The following is a 12,526-nucleotide window of genomic DNA, read 5'->3' as shown; positions in this document are numbered from 1 at the left end:
CTACCAAAAAACGCCCAAATATTATATTTAAAATTGTTTTTAGTCTTTTGGGATAAAAGGCTTATAAGGCTGACTTTTTCTGAACACCGCCATGTCTGTTTTTGGACCTCCTGCAGCGTACAGTGACCTCGGCTACTACATCATCAATAAACTGCACCACGTGGATGAGTCCGTGGGGAACAAAACGAGAAGGGCTTTCCTGTATCTTGCTGCCTTTCCTTTTATGGATGCAATGGTGAGTGGAGAAGATCGCTGGCACTTTTTTTTTTAATTATGGTAAAAAACACGTAACCTAAAATTTACCACTTTAACCATTTTTCTGTATTTAGTTCTATGGCTTGTAGTGAATCACATTGTAGTGAATCGCATTGTTGTGAATCTTCAGAATTCTTTGCATCTTGTGATACTGACCCTATTCCCATGAAACTCGAACTCCCCATCCGCCCCTCCCCCGCCCAGCCCCTGGCAACCCGGATGTGGAAATGGCTCCACTTACCCCACCCAAAAATTGATCAACATGCTTGAGGCTCTCTTCACTGCCCTGCACATTTCCTTTCTAACTGTGGTCATATGCACATAACATAGAATTTACCATCTTAACCACTATGAGTTGTGCACTTCAGTGGCGTCAGGTACGTGCACACTGTTGTGTTCCGTCCACCCACGGCTGTCTGCATCTTCCCGACTGAAGCACTTCCCCACTGAACACTCACTCCCCACCTGCAGCCCCTGCAACCACCGCTCTCCTCTCTGTCTCTGTGAACTTGACTCCACTGTGGAATCACACAGTGTTTGTGGTTTTGTGTCTGGCTTATTTCACTTCGCAGAATGTCTTCAAGGTTCATCTGTGTTGTATGTAGCTTGAGTCAGAATGTCCTTTTTTAAGGCTGAATAATATGCATTGTATGTATAGACCACATTTTGTTTACCCATCATTCATCCATCAGTGGACATCTAGGTTACTTCCACCTTTTGACTATTATGAATAATGCCGCTATGAACATGAGTGTACAAATAACTCTTGAGTCCTTGCTTTAATTCTTTTGAGTATATGCCCAGAAGTATAGTAATTCTATTTTTAATTTTTTGAGGACCCATCATACTGAATTCCATAGCAGCTGCACCATTTTACATCCCCACCAGCAGTGCAGAAGTGTTCCAACTGACCATTGACTTTTAACCAGTCCATCTTTTCAGTTTCTTTTATGAGAATTATCTGTATTTGCCCCAAGTTCTGGCAGAAGGCAAGAGAGCTCATTTGAAAATTTGATTCAAATATAAATTCTTTTCTGATATATTCAGGATCAAGGGATCAGAATAGCTTTGTGATAAACTTACCACTTGTGTGGTATAAGCACCCAGAGCTTTTTAGAATAAGAATCACTCAAATATACAGATAGAATTTTATTACTTTAATAACCAGCTTTACTAGATTAGCTAAGGGTGGCTCACTTCCATAGATTAAATTCTTTTCATGACACTGAAGAGTTCTCAGAGAATGCTTTTTCCTATTCATCTGTTATAGATATAAAAGAGACTTAGCAAAAATATATATTTTTTTCCAACAATGTCTAATGCTGCGGGAAAATAAACCCTTTCTTTGGGCTTATTTTAAATTAGCCTTGGAAGGAGACTTTAAAATATGGTCATCTGTTCAAGTTTTTTTTACCACCTCCTATCTCAAGTTTTATATACAGTAGACGTGCGAGGTGAGTGGACATGTATATTGAGGTAAGGCAGCAGCCCCAGATCCTTGGAGGAATGAGACAAGGTCGAAACGTATGTGGTCCGTCCTCTCAAATGTTATCAGAAATCTTAATCTGGGTTGGGTTACAGGCACTGGCTCGTTGACTCTCTGACAGCCTTGCGCTGCTGTGCATGGGAGACTTAAATATTAAACCCTTAGTTTTGACCCAAGGTTCTGATTGTCAATTGTCACAGCATCACTTTAGGTGGAGAACTTGGCCACTGAAACACTGGTAGCTGGATTTCCTTTTTCTTACTTGCCACCAGGTGTAGTGGCTGTGGTAGTTGACATATATCTTCTAAAAAGAAAAAGGCCAATGGGTTGGAGTGTAGAATCAGATTCCCCATGGTGCCCTGGCTGGCCGGAGGGGACACCACCGTGCTGTCAAAGCAGTGAGCGAACTGCAGGAGGCGACCAGAGTGACAGTCCAGCTTCCTAGACAGAGCCCACGATGTTGCACTAATGCCTGTGCTCCCAGCTGCACTGGGACTCTTGAAACACATAGAATTACAGTGATACAGTGAATTCAGGGAACTTGGGACAAAAAAGTGAATCACAGACTTTTTAGTGCCCCATGTTCCACTTCCATTCTGTATTTATTTGCCACGAGAGAGTTTCTAAAACTCAGAATAACAGCAGAGCACTTGTGATCCGCTCCCTTTTCTTCCATGTTTCATCTGTCAGCTCTCGCAAAGGCCCAGCAGGAAGGGACTGCTAATAAAAAGCAAAGTAATACACATCACCTCCCCAAACACACACACACTCTGCAGCATGGCCCTGATGTATTAGTTGGAGAGAGAATATTTGAAAAGCACAAAGCTTATCATCCAGATGGCTTTCGGTCCGCAGAGAGCCCACAAGCTGCACTTTGCAGACGTTACTTGCGCTTTGCATTTCTTTTCACATTCACACCTTGGGACTTGTAGATGTAGCAGCTCCCATGTTAAGTCTTGACACAGACCTGGGGAGTAGATCGTGCCTCTCTGATTGTGTTTAGCTCACGTGAAATGCTATATCTCTGTCAGTCTAGGTTAACCAGTACAAGTTAGAAGGATGATCCTTAAATGCATCCTACTTTGAACTTCAAACCTCCTCCAAACCTGCCATCCCCTGGGCTTTTCATTGTCTGCAAACCTTATAGGACCGTCCTCTTCATTTCCCCCAAAGGCACAAAGTCTCAGATCGGGTCCTGCCCAAACTTGAAGAGAAGGACCCCAATCAGTCAGCGAGAACCTGTAATGACTGTCACAACTCAGAACCAATTTAGAGCCCTTATTAAAACATTGCTTCAGGGGAGAAGGTATAGCCCAGTGGTGGAGCACATGCTTAGCATGCACCGTGTCCTGGGTTCAATCCCCAGCACCTCCATTAAAATAAATAAATAAATAAACAAACAAACCTAATTGCCTCCCCCCCCGAAAAAAATTAAAATTAAATTTTAAAAACATTGCTTCATATATAGAGAATGCAGGTGCTGTGATTCGCACTGCCCACAGAGAGAGGGGTCACCCAGCTCTCCAGCCCGGCACACGAACCAGTACACATGTCTGCTTATAACTGGTACCAAATAAATACTGTGCAGTCACTGGTTCCTCTTAAAAATCTCATGTGGTCCTGGCCACCAGGCTAAGTTACAGTCATTTTACCAATTGTAGATTTTTCAAACCTGTGCTACTCAGGTCTGGAAGAGATGAGGTATGTCCAGGAACTCATAACAACCAGAAATAACCTAATCCTGAACCCTCCTACACAGCTAGTGGGAATGTAATTTGATGTTGCCTCTATAGAAAGCAGTATGGACATCCTTCAAAAAACTAAAAGGTGAGTTACCCTATAATCCAGCAATCCCACTCCTGGGCACATATCTGGAGAAAACTCTAATTCGAAAAGATACATGCACCCCAACGTTCAGAGCAGCAGCATTTACAATAGCCAAGACATGGAAGCGACCCAAGTGTCCACTGATAGATCACTGGGTAAAGAAGTTGTTATACACACACACACACACACACACACACACACACACACACACACACACAATGGAATACTACTCAGCCATAAGCAAAGAATGAAATAATGCCATTTGCAGCAACATGAATGGACCTAGAGATTATCATACTAAGCAAAGTAAGTCAGACAGAGAAAGACAAATATCATATGATATCACTTATATCTAGAATCTTAAAAATGACACAAATGAACTCATTTTACAAAACAGAAGCAGACTCATAGACACACAAAACAAATGAATGGTTATCAAAGGGGAAAAGGGGGGAAAGGATAAATTTGGAGTTTAGGATTAGCAGATACAAACTACTATATATAAAATAGACAAACAACAAGGTCCTACTATATAGCACAGGGAGCTATATTCAATACCTTGTAATAACCTATAATGAATATATATACATATACATATATATAAATGTATACCTGAATGACTATGCTGTACACCAGAAATTAGCACAACATTGTAAAACAACTATACTTCAATTTTAAAAAAAGAAATAAACTAATCCTGAAGGTGTGTCTCATGCCCGGTTCTTTCTTTCTGGCAGGCATGGACTCATGCTGGCATTCTCTTAAAACACAAATACAGTTTCCTGGTGGGATGTGCCTCAATCTCAGACGTCATAGCTCAGGTAAATGTGGTCCTCAGGTAAATGTGTGTCCATCAGAGCTGCTCAGAGCGCCTTTTAAGTGAGCCCCGGAACCAGTTGATGCTTCATTTCCATCCATTTACTCTGCAATGCATTTCCTCATTACTCAGATCAAATGTGGACTTGGGTAAATCCTTGTTACATGAATGAGAAAATGAAACCCCCCATAATACAAGTATGGATGATCTTGCTACAGTGGGGGTTGTAGGAATTTAAATTTAGCATCAGAGGTGTTGACCTTTATTATGAAGATGCTTGCATGTCAAATGGCTGTTAAGTCGCAGCTCGTGGGTGGGCAAAGGGTCATGGTGCACATGGCTGGGTGTGCATGTGGTTCCAGGTTCTAGAGAGCACTCGGGAATTATTCTTAAATGCTTCTGCCACCAGGGGCTGCTGCTCACATGTCATTCCCCTACATTTAAAAAGGACCAGCAAGTCATGTGTATAACTGAATCACTATGTTGTACACCAGAAACTAACACAGCATCGTAAATCAACTGTACTTCAGTTAAAAGAAAAAAAGAACTAGAAAGTTGGCTCTTCTGAGAAGACCTCTGTTATCTTGCTGTTCTGTCCAGTTCCCTGGGGTTGGCACCAGCCCTGGTTTCCATTCTCCTTCCTTTTTTATCCTACCAGAGATAATACATTAAAAATTTCAGCAGAAAAGTAGACTTAATCCCTGTAGTCTATGTTGACTTAGTTCCTCCAGTCAGGGATCTGGGGGAATGATTCTCTATAGTGCAGGAGGTGGACTGATCTCTAAGCTCCCTTCCTAGTTCTCCGTTCCAGTCTATGAGCATATCCACCCGTTTCTTCCTGTTTTTCCCTATTGTACATGCTAGCCTTCCAGCCACCTTTTGGAAATAATCTGCTGTTCAACTGTTAGTATCTCCCTAAAGACCAAAAATTAAATTTCCAAATTAATTGCATTTACTCCACTATTAAAACTAATTTAAATGAATTCCTGCTGACACTATGTGTGTGTGTGTGTGTGTGTGTGTGTGTGTGTGTGTGTGTGTGTGTGTGGTGTGTGGTGTGTGCACATGCCTGAATTCTTGCTAACGTCATTCTCTGGTGTATCTTTGTTAATTTTCTGGTGAGTTATTAGAGATTTTATTTCCTGGTCTTAAACTTTTAACTCATCTTCTGAGAGATGAACTGAACTGCCTTGTTCACTCTAATCACTTAATTTGAAATTAAGGAAACAGCTCTCATTTTCAACACTAGCATCAGAAGCACAATGAGCATTTGAGGATGTATTACCTTAAAGGCAAAAAAAAAATCCTGTCTTTGCCTAAGATAAGTCTAGTAAGCATCCAAGGGTGGAGGGAAGAATCATATCCCTGAAAAATACTTCTGCCCATACAGATCTCTGCAGCTGTTCCCTCCTCCATGAGATACCCCTCCCCACGGGCTCTCACACCGCCACCTCCTGTTTTCACTCCTACTTCTGCTCAGCTATTGCCGTGTAAATGTTGAAGTTCCTCAAGACCCATCTCCCTCCTCGCTGGGTGTTCTATTTGTGAAGAATCTAACTCACACCCTGTTATTAAACCCTTCATAACATGATCAATGATCGCCAAATAACTATCTGTAGCCGAGCCCTCTCCTCTGAGTTCTGGACAAGGGATCGAAGTGTCTCTGTGATGCTCCCACTTAGACCCTTCAAAGACACTCTAAGTCTTGATTCAGAATTGTCATAATCTTGATGACTGTGCTTTTGAATGAATCGGTGCCACTACCTTCTGGTCGGGAACCCGGGAACCACCTTAGGAGCATCCCTCTTCGTGACAATTTTTTTTTAAATAATTTTTTTTGAAGTTAGTTTTTTATGGATGGACTCTTACCTCTGAAATCTTTTTTAAAAATTTTTAATCCCAGATATTTCTTGGTCGGCCCTCTTCCCACCTCTGCCGCCCTTGCCTGGTCTGAGGGACATCCCTCCCACCTGGACCCTTCGAGGTGCCTCCTGACTCCAGTCTGCCCCTCTGCCCTGTCTCTCCTCCATCCTTTCCCATTGCAGACACAGTGAGCTATTCTCAGTGACACTCTGGCCACTTCACCCGCTGCCTAAAACCTGCTTTTAAGCTGCTTCCTGATGTTTGGGGGATTAAAAAAAAAAAAAAAAACCATAATCCTGATCATGGCCTATAAGGAGCTAAAGACCCATGGTCTCTGCTTCCTTCCTCTCATCTGCCCATCCTCTGCACGCCAGCCGTTTGTCCTCCCTTCCAGGTCTTGCTCTGGCGGGGTCTCGCCCTGCAGCCTGGCTCCCCCAGCACCACTGCCCTCTTTCTTTCACGGATCTGGTCACAGGTTGTCAGTGGATGCTCGCTGGCTTCACAGACGAGCTTTTCTGCCTTCCCCTGTAGACCGTCAGCTCCAAGGGAACAGAGTCTGGGGCTAGCCTGTCTGTCACTGAATTCCCCGCACCCGATACAGGGCCAGCACTGGGAAAATCCTCACCACCGAGACAGTAGGTTCCCCTCAGAAAATAACCCGACAAAGTTTTGATAGTTATATCAGATTCAAAAATCTTAATTCTGGAATGAAATGCGAAAAGCCCAGGTGTTCGTTTAAGTTGATGAACGATACAGCCCACAGGGAAGATGTAAAATGTATGGTAGGCGCTGGACCACGAGGCACCAAGCTGTTAACAACACGAGGAGGCTGACAGAATCCTCGCCTTGACCTTGGATCGCTACTGGCCGAATGCGTCCTGCCCACCCTCCATCCCTCCAGCCTACTCTGCTCCTCCGCGTGCTTTGTCATCTCCACGCCGACTTCTCCCTTTTCCTTCAAGTCCAGATCCTCCTCCTTGGTCCTGCTCGTCTTGCACGGCTACCCTGATGGGCTGGGGGCCTTCCTGGACTTGGCAGAGGAAGGGTTGGTCTTCACGTGTTCCTTTTTCCTCCGGCTTGTTTTCAGTCTCTAAACACGATCAACTTAGCCTACGCTGTAGGTTTGTAGCATGTCTGCGGCAGACATCCTAGTTTCCATATTAGGGCACCTTAGAGGCCTCTGATTAGTTAGAGAAATAAATGGGCATCTTGGCCACATCACACAACTCTCAACCTTCTGTTCCAAACGCAATGGGTCCTTAACAAGGCTCGCCCCAGCTGGTCTTTGCCTTCTTCAGCTCATGCGTTACTCTTGTTCCACTGGGAAGCAGTGGCCATGGAGAGTCACAGGCATCTCTGCTTCCACCGGTGGGTTCCGCTGTATCTGCCCTGAGCATGAGTGTGTGGTCGTGAGTGTGACTGTGAGTGTCCACTCACGTCCTCCGTGCTCCAGGCAGCCTGGTCATGTCCGTGCAGCCCCGCTCTCACTCTGGCCTCTGCATTCCCCTCCTCTGACAGGTTCTCTCCCATTTACTGGTATGAGAACAACAGCCCAGGCATAGACGTTGGTTCACACTGTAACCAGACCACCTCTAACATCCGATACTTTTATTTCGTTCAGGAGAGTTTCTCTGGATGGCCCTGCTTTTCTGTGTTTCCTCGAGCAATCGAACGCACTCATTTGAGGAATGGTGCTCATTCCCCAGCTTCTTTGTTAACTTTCTGTCACCACTGATTTCTTGATAACTCAGCGATGGGGATACCCCTCCTCTGGTCAGCATCACTTAGTGTGGTGTGTTTTACACGCCTGTCACCCCGTGGACATTCGGCTGATGTAAGGTTGATGTAGGCAGACAGTACCTCCCCGCCCCCATCACTCTACTTCTGCACGCAGCACACCTCAGTGGCCTTGTAAGTATGTGAGTCCCAGGAGGATTCTGGGTAGAGGCTGGGCTGACTCTCTGGCTTCCTGCAGGACAGGAGGGGACGTACATTGATAAATTTGCCTTAGAGGCTGCTCTGTTCAATAGAGATAGATACTTTGCTATTATTTCGGTCCCTCTTGACTTTGTATTTTTTGACCTATTCAACTTTTATAAGTTAACATCTTACACTTTAATTATATTGTTTTATAATAATTCACTTTGGTGCTTTTTACAGCATTCTTAGTGAATTCCATTTTATAAATGTTAATGTCCATTTTTCTGTGTACCGTCATTGATCACGGTTTTGTCCTTTATGGATGGTAACAGGTTCTCAGGTGTAGATTACATGTGCACCTCGAGGGGGCAAAGCTTTTCTGCATCTTTTGGGGTCTGGATGCCAAAGTTTCTGGATATTTTTACTGATAACCTTAACCGGATAAACAGTTGCCTTAAAAGAATCTTAGTGGTGAATATAGCAAAGTGACTGTGTGCTCTTCCAGTGACTCCCAAATGTCTGACCCTGGATTCTATGAAAGCAGTGTTGAGACATAGCACAAGTGTCTGTTGTCCTTCTGATCCGTGTCAAGGTTTTCGCTCGGAGATCTATCTCCTCCGGCTGCAAGAGGTCGGGCTGCGTGTCGCGTCTGTTGATGGTTCCGTTCTCCCCGCGCTGACTTGTTCTTGTTTCCTGTCTCCCAGGTCGTTTTTGTAGCCATTTTGCTTCACAGTCACCTGGAATGCAGGGAGCCCCTGCTCATCCCCATCCTCTCCTTGTACATGGGCGCCCTTGTGCGCTGCACCACCCTGTGCCTGGGCTACTACAAGAACATCCACGACATCATCCCGGACAGGAGTGGACCGGAGCTGGGGGTACGTCCTCGCAACTGCAGCTAGCTGTGGGCTCTCCGGCTCTGGGCTCTCCAGCTCTGGGTCAGAGCTGCCCTGCTTGGAAAATAGTGGCCTGGCTCCATCAAGCTTAGATGTGTGTTTTGATTTCACCACAGCTTGCCAGCCGTCTGAGTTCATTTCTAATAAGACTGTACGTTTTATTGTAATTCAACTTGGTTTGTCTACAGAGGCTTTTCCTCTGTTATTTTTAAGTGTGGTGAGTTGAGCCATGGCAGACATCAAAAAGAAAGACGCCAGCTCTGAATTGTTTTATCTGTCCTTCTTCTAGAGAGCAGTGAACATTTGTCCCCTTTTCTTGGTGCAGGGAGACGCGACAATAAGAAAGATGCTGAGCTTCTGGTGGCCTTTGGCTCTGATCTTGGCTACACAGAGAATCAGCAGGCCTATTGTCAACCTCTTCGTGTCCCGGGACCTTGGTGGCAGTTCTGCAGCTACAGAGGTAGGGCAGCCCCTGGGGATGTGGGTACCCGTCATCACTGTGCAAAGAATGGGGGGAGTGGGGGAGGTGGATTACAAATCTATTTCCAGTTCATCTCGAAAGCCCAAGAAATTCTGTGATGTTAAATTCTACGACACATTCACACAAGGAAGCCATGAGGATCTCAGCATCAGTGACTTCAAACCATGTGGTTTAATATTTTTGTGAGTATGGAAGAAAACGTCTCATTCATTCTCCTCTTTTACCACATGAGGAAACCAAGGCAAGGACACAAAACTTGCAAGAAGCTGGGCTAGTGTTAGAATCCAGATTTTCTTTCTCCTGCCAGTGCCTCTCCACTGACTTGGAGTCACGCGATGCCTCTTCGCTGCGATCACAGAGGACAGTGGAACATGCCAGGGGGCAGCAGCGGGAGTGAAACTATCTGAGGGTGAAGGGCCGATGCCTCTGTTTTGACCCGCCTGCTGTCACCTGTCCTGTCTCCACCTCCTGCACATGCCACCCCACCCACCACGGCTTTCTGTGCCCTTGGCCATCTGCCCTCCTCCCAAGGAGGGTCTCCATTATTCACTCACCACTCAAGAAATTGATCTGGAAACTGGCAGCTCCACCGAAGAAAGAGTCAAATCATTTCTTTCCATCTTTCAAGTATGGGATGAACAAATAGAATTACTTCATTTGCTTCCTCCTCCGCCGCCCTCTGGAGAATTAATTCCGGCTCTGGAAACGCTGATCCCTCAGGAAGGCTGGTGGCTGCTCCTTAGGGCCTCCTGTTTACACACTGCCCTTGAATGCTTGGTCAGCGTGTTTCCCATCTGGGGGCTCCTGCCAGTTTCCATGTCCTCGGAGGCAGCGCATGTTGGCTTGGAATGAGAAGCACATAAATCACAAGCAGAACACTTTCTCTTGCCTCCGCTGGTGCCTGGATTTTGCTTTTTGAATCATGAATGTCATCTGGGGTGGCTTCTGGAACATAGCAGCTTTTTTGCTTAAATACTTCACTTTAAGTTGCCCGGGAAAAAGCATGTGGCTCCCATCTCCTGTGTGCAAGTGTGCCCCTTCCCCTTGAAAAATCAAGGCAAATGATACATTAGAGCCACTTTAAGATGGACTGCGGTGGCACAGAGATGTGACATGGGGGGCGGGGATGGAACAGACACAAATCCATCGTCTGTGTCTGATCTGCTGGCATCTCTGCATGTTTCCTTGACTGCCAACAGCCCTGCGTGATGGGCGGTTCTGCTGGAGGGACAGTGGGGGGCCTGAGAGGGATCGTGCTTCGCACAGCTGGGAAGTGATGCAGGGAGGTTTGGCTCCGGCTCCGCCTGATTCCAGGGGTGTCCAGCTCCACCGCGTGCTCCTCACAGCAGTGTGGGCACCCAGCTGGGGGCTTACCTCCCTCGGGTTCCTGGCGTCTCTGTGATGCTCTTTAAAAAGGACGAAGCCTGTATTCCTCCTTTACTAGCTAGTCAGGGAGTTGGACTTGGCCGAAATGTAGGATTAGACGCTTTGCTTTCATTTTCCTTCCTTTTCGTTCGCATAAGAAACTCTCAGTTTCACCCAATAATCTGTTTGGCTTCCCGTGAGAAGTATTAATTGAATTTTCTTAAGTTCAACATCAAAATTGAGCTCTCCTGGCTGAACAGATTGGAAGTGAGGCAGTTGAGTCAAAAGAGTACCATAAAGCCGTCGACAGATAGACGCAGACCGTCAGCCTCCCTGAAGGTCAGTGTGGAGGCGGAGGTGGACCCCGAGGGCAGAGTATTCAGAGAGCAGGGGTGGGGCTCAGAATCCCATTTTGAGACTCAAGAATCAGGCTCGACTGGAGGATTCAGTTTGGCTCAATGGAAGAGTCTAGCGGACCTGGGTTGACATCTTGGCTTCTCAAGCAGTGATCAGGACCCATTTCTTGTTGGATTCATGTAAAACGGGACACATCCTCCTGGTCTCAGGTGCGCCCCCTGGGCTGAGGGCCCATTTCCCCAGACGCAGGGGAGCGCCTGCCCCTCCCTCCTGCTCCAGGGCCGGCCTGCAGCTGGCTACGCTGGCCCCCAGGGTGCAGTGACCTGTCAGCGCGGGGCCACACCTGGCATGGGTTTGCTCTGCTCTGCCACGTGGCCAGCGGCAGCCAGCGGCTGGAGGTGCTCTCTGCGGATGCCTGTGCTAACTCTGCCGGCTCTTCCTCTTGCAGGCCGTGGCAATTCTGACAGCCACGTACCCCGTGGGCCACATGCCATATGGCTGGTTGACGGAAATCCGCGCTGTCTACCCAGCTTTTGACAAGGTGAGAACCCCGTGCGGCGCAGTTTCTGAAACACACTCTTTAGAACTGGCATTTGACAGACAGGGCTGTCCGATCAGGGACACCTCGCGGTTTCCCAGTCTCACGTCCCTTTGACAGGTTAATGTGGCATTGGGGCTGGCGGAGATAATTGTGGACTATTTCCCTAGGAAATAACAGGTGAATTCACACTTGCCTTGATGCTGCTCCCATGATGCCTCTCCAAACTGACCCTCATTTTAGGTTATGCCTGCTGAGAAATTATTTGTTTGCTAAAGGGAAATTACACTCTCAAAACGTTTCAATGTATTGGACTTTGTTTCAGTGGGGGTTTTTTAGTGACACCAACACTCTACTGACTTCGCAGCAGACATAGAGGTACAGAGAGGAAGCTGTGTGCTCGAGTTCATAAGCACGCCCATCTCTTTCGGGGCACTGGGGTACACGCACGCCCGAGTGGTCCATGCAGCAGCCGGGGGTCCAGGCTGGCTGGGGGGCAGTGGACTCACTCAGGCTGAAAGCCCCCACTGGCAGCCGCCTGCAGCTGCTGCCTCAGCCCAGGGGCGCACGTAGCCCTTCGGACCTGTAGCCTGAGGCCGGGTCAGGATTGACCTGCAGATCATTCGAGAAACGCCTACTCCATTAAAGCTTAATTATTTGAACCTGGAGACATTTATCTGAAAACAAATGGGCTAGCAAAACAGACCCCCCCAAAGATAGTGCA

General features: G+C 46.6%; 1 protein-coding gene across 1 annotated transcript in view; it reads left to right on the top strand.

Moving 5' to 3' along the window:
- ANKH (ANKH inorganic pyrophosphate transport regulator) overlaps nt 1-12,526 on the top strand; it is a 130,745-nt gene that overhangs the window by 88,314 nt on the left and 29,905 nt on the right. The window contains exons 3-7 of the mRNA XM_010957262.3: nt 117-235; nt 4,306-4,389; nt 8,873-9,043; nt 9,387-9,521; nt 11,713-11,805. Coding sequence (XP_010955564.2) covers nt 117-235; nt 4,306-4,389; nt 8,873-9,043; nt 9,387-9,521; nt 11,713-11,805 — 602 coding nt within the window. The remainder of the gene's footprint in view (nt 1-116; nt 236-4,305; nt 4,390-8,872; nt 9,044-9,386; nt 9,522-11,712; nt 11,806-12,526) is intronic.

The sequence above is a fragment of the Camelus bactrianus genome, chromosome 3 (assembly GCF_048773025.1).
Source record: "Camelus bactrianus isolate YW-2024 breed Bactrian camel chromosome 3, ASM4877302v1, whole genome shotgun sequence".
Classification (NCBI taxonomy): Eukaryota; Metazoa; Chordata; class Mammalia; order Artiodactyla; family Camelidae; genus Camelus; species Camelus bactrianus.
The sequence above is the reverse complement of the archived record's forward strand: the minus strand, read 5'-3'. Positions and strand labels throughout refer to the sequence as shown.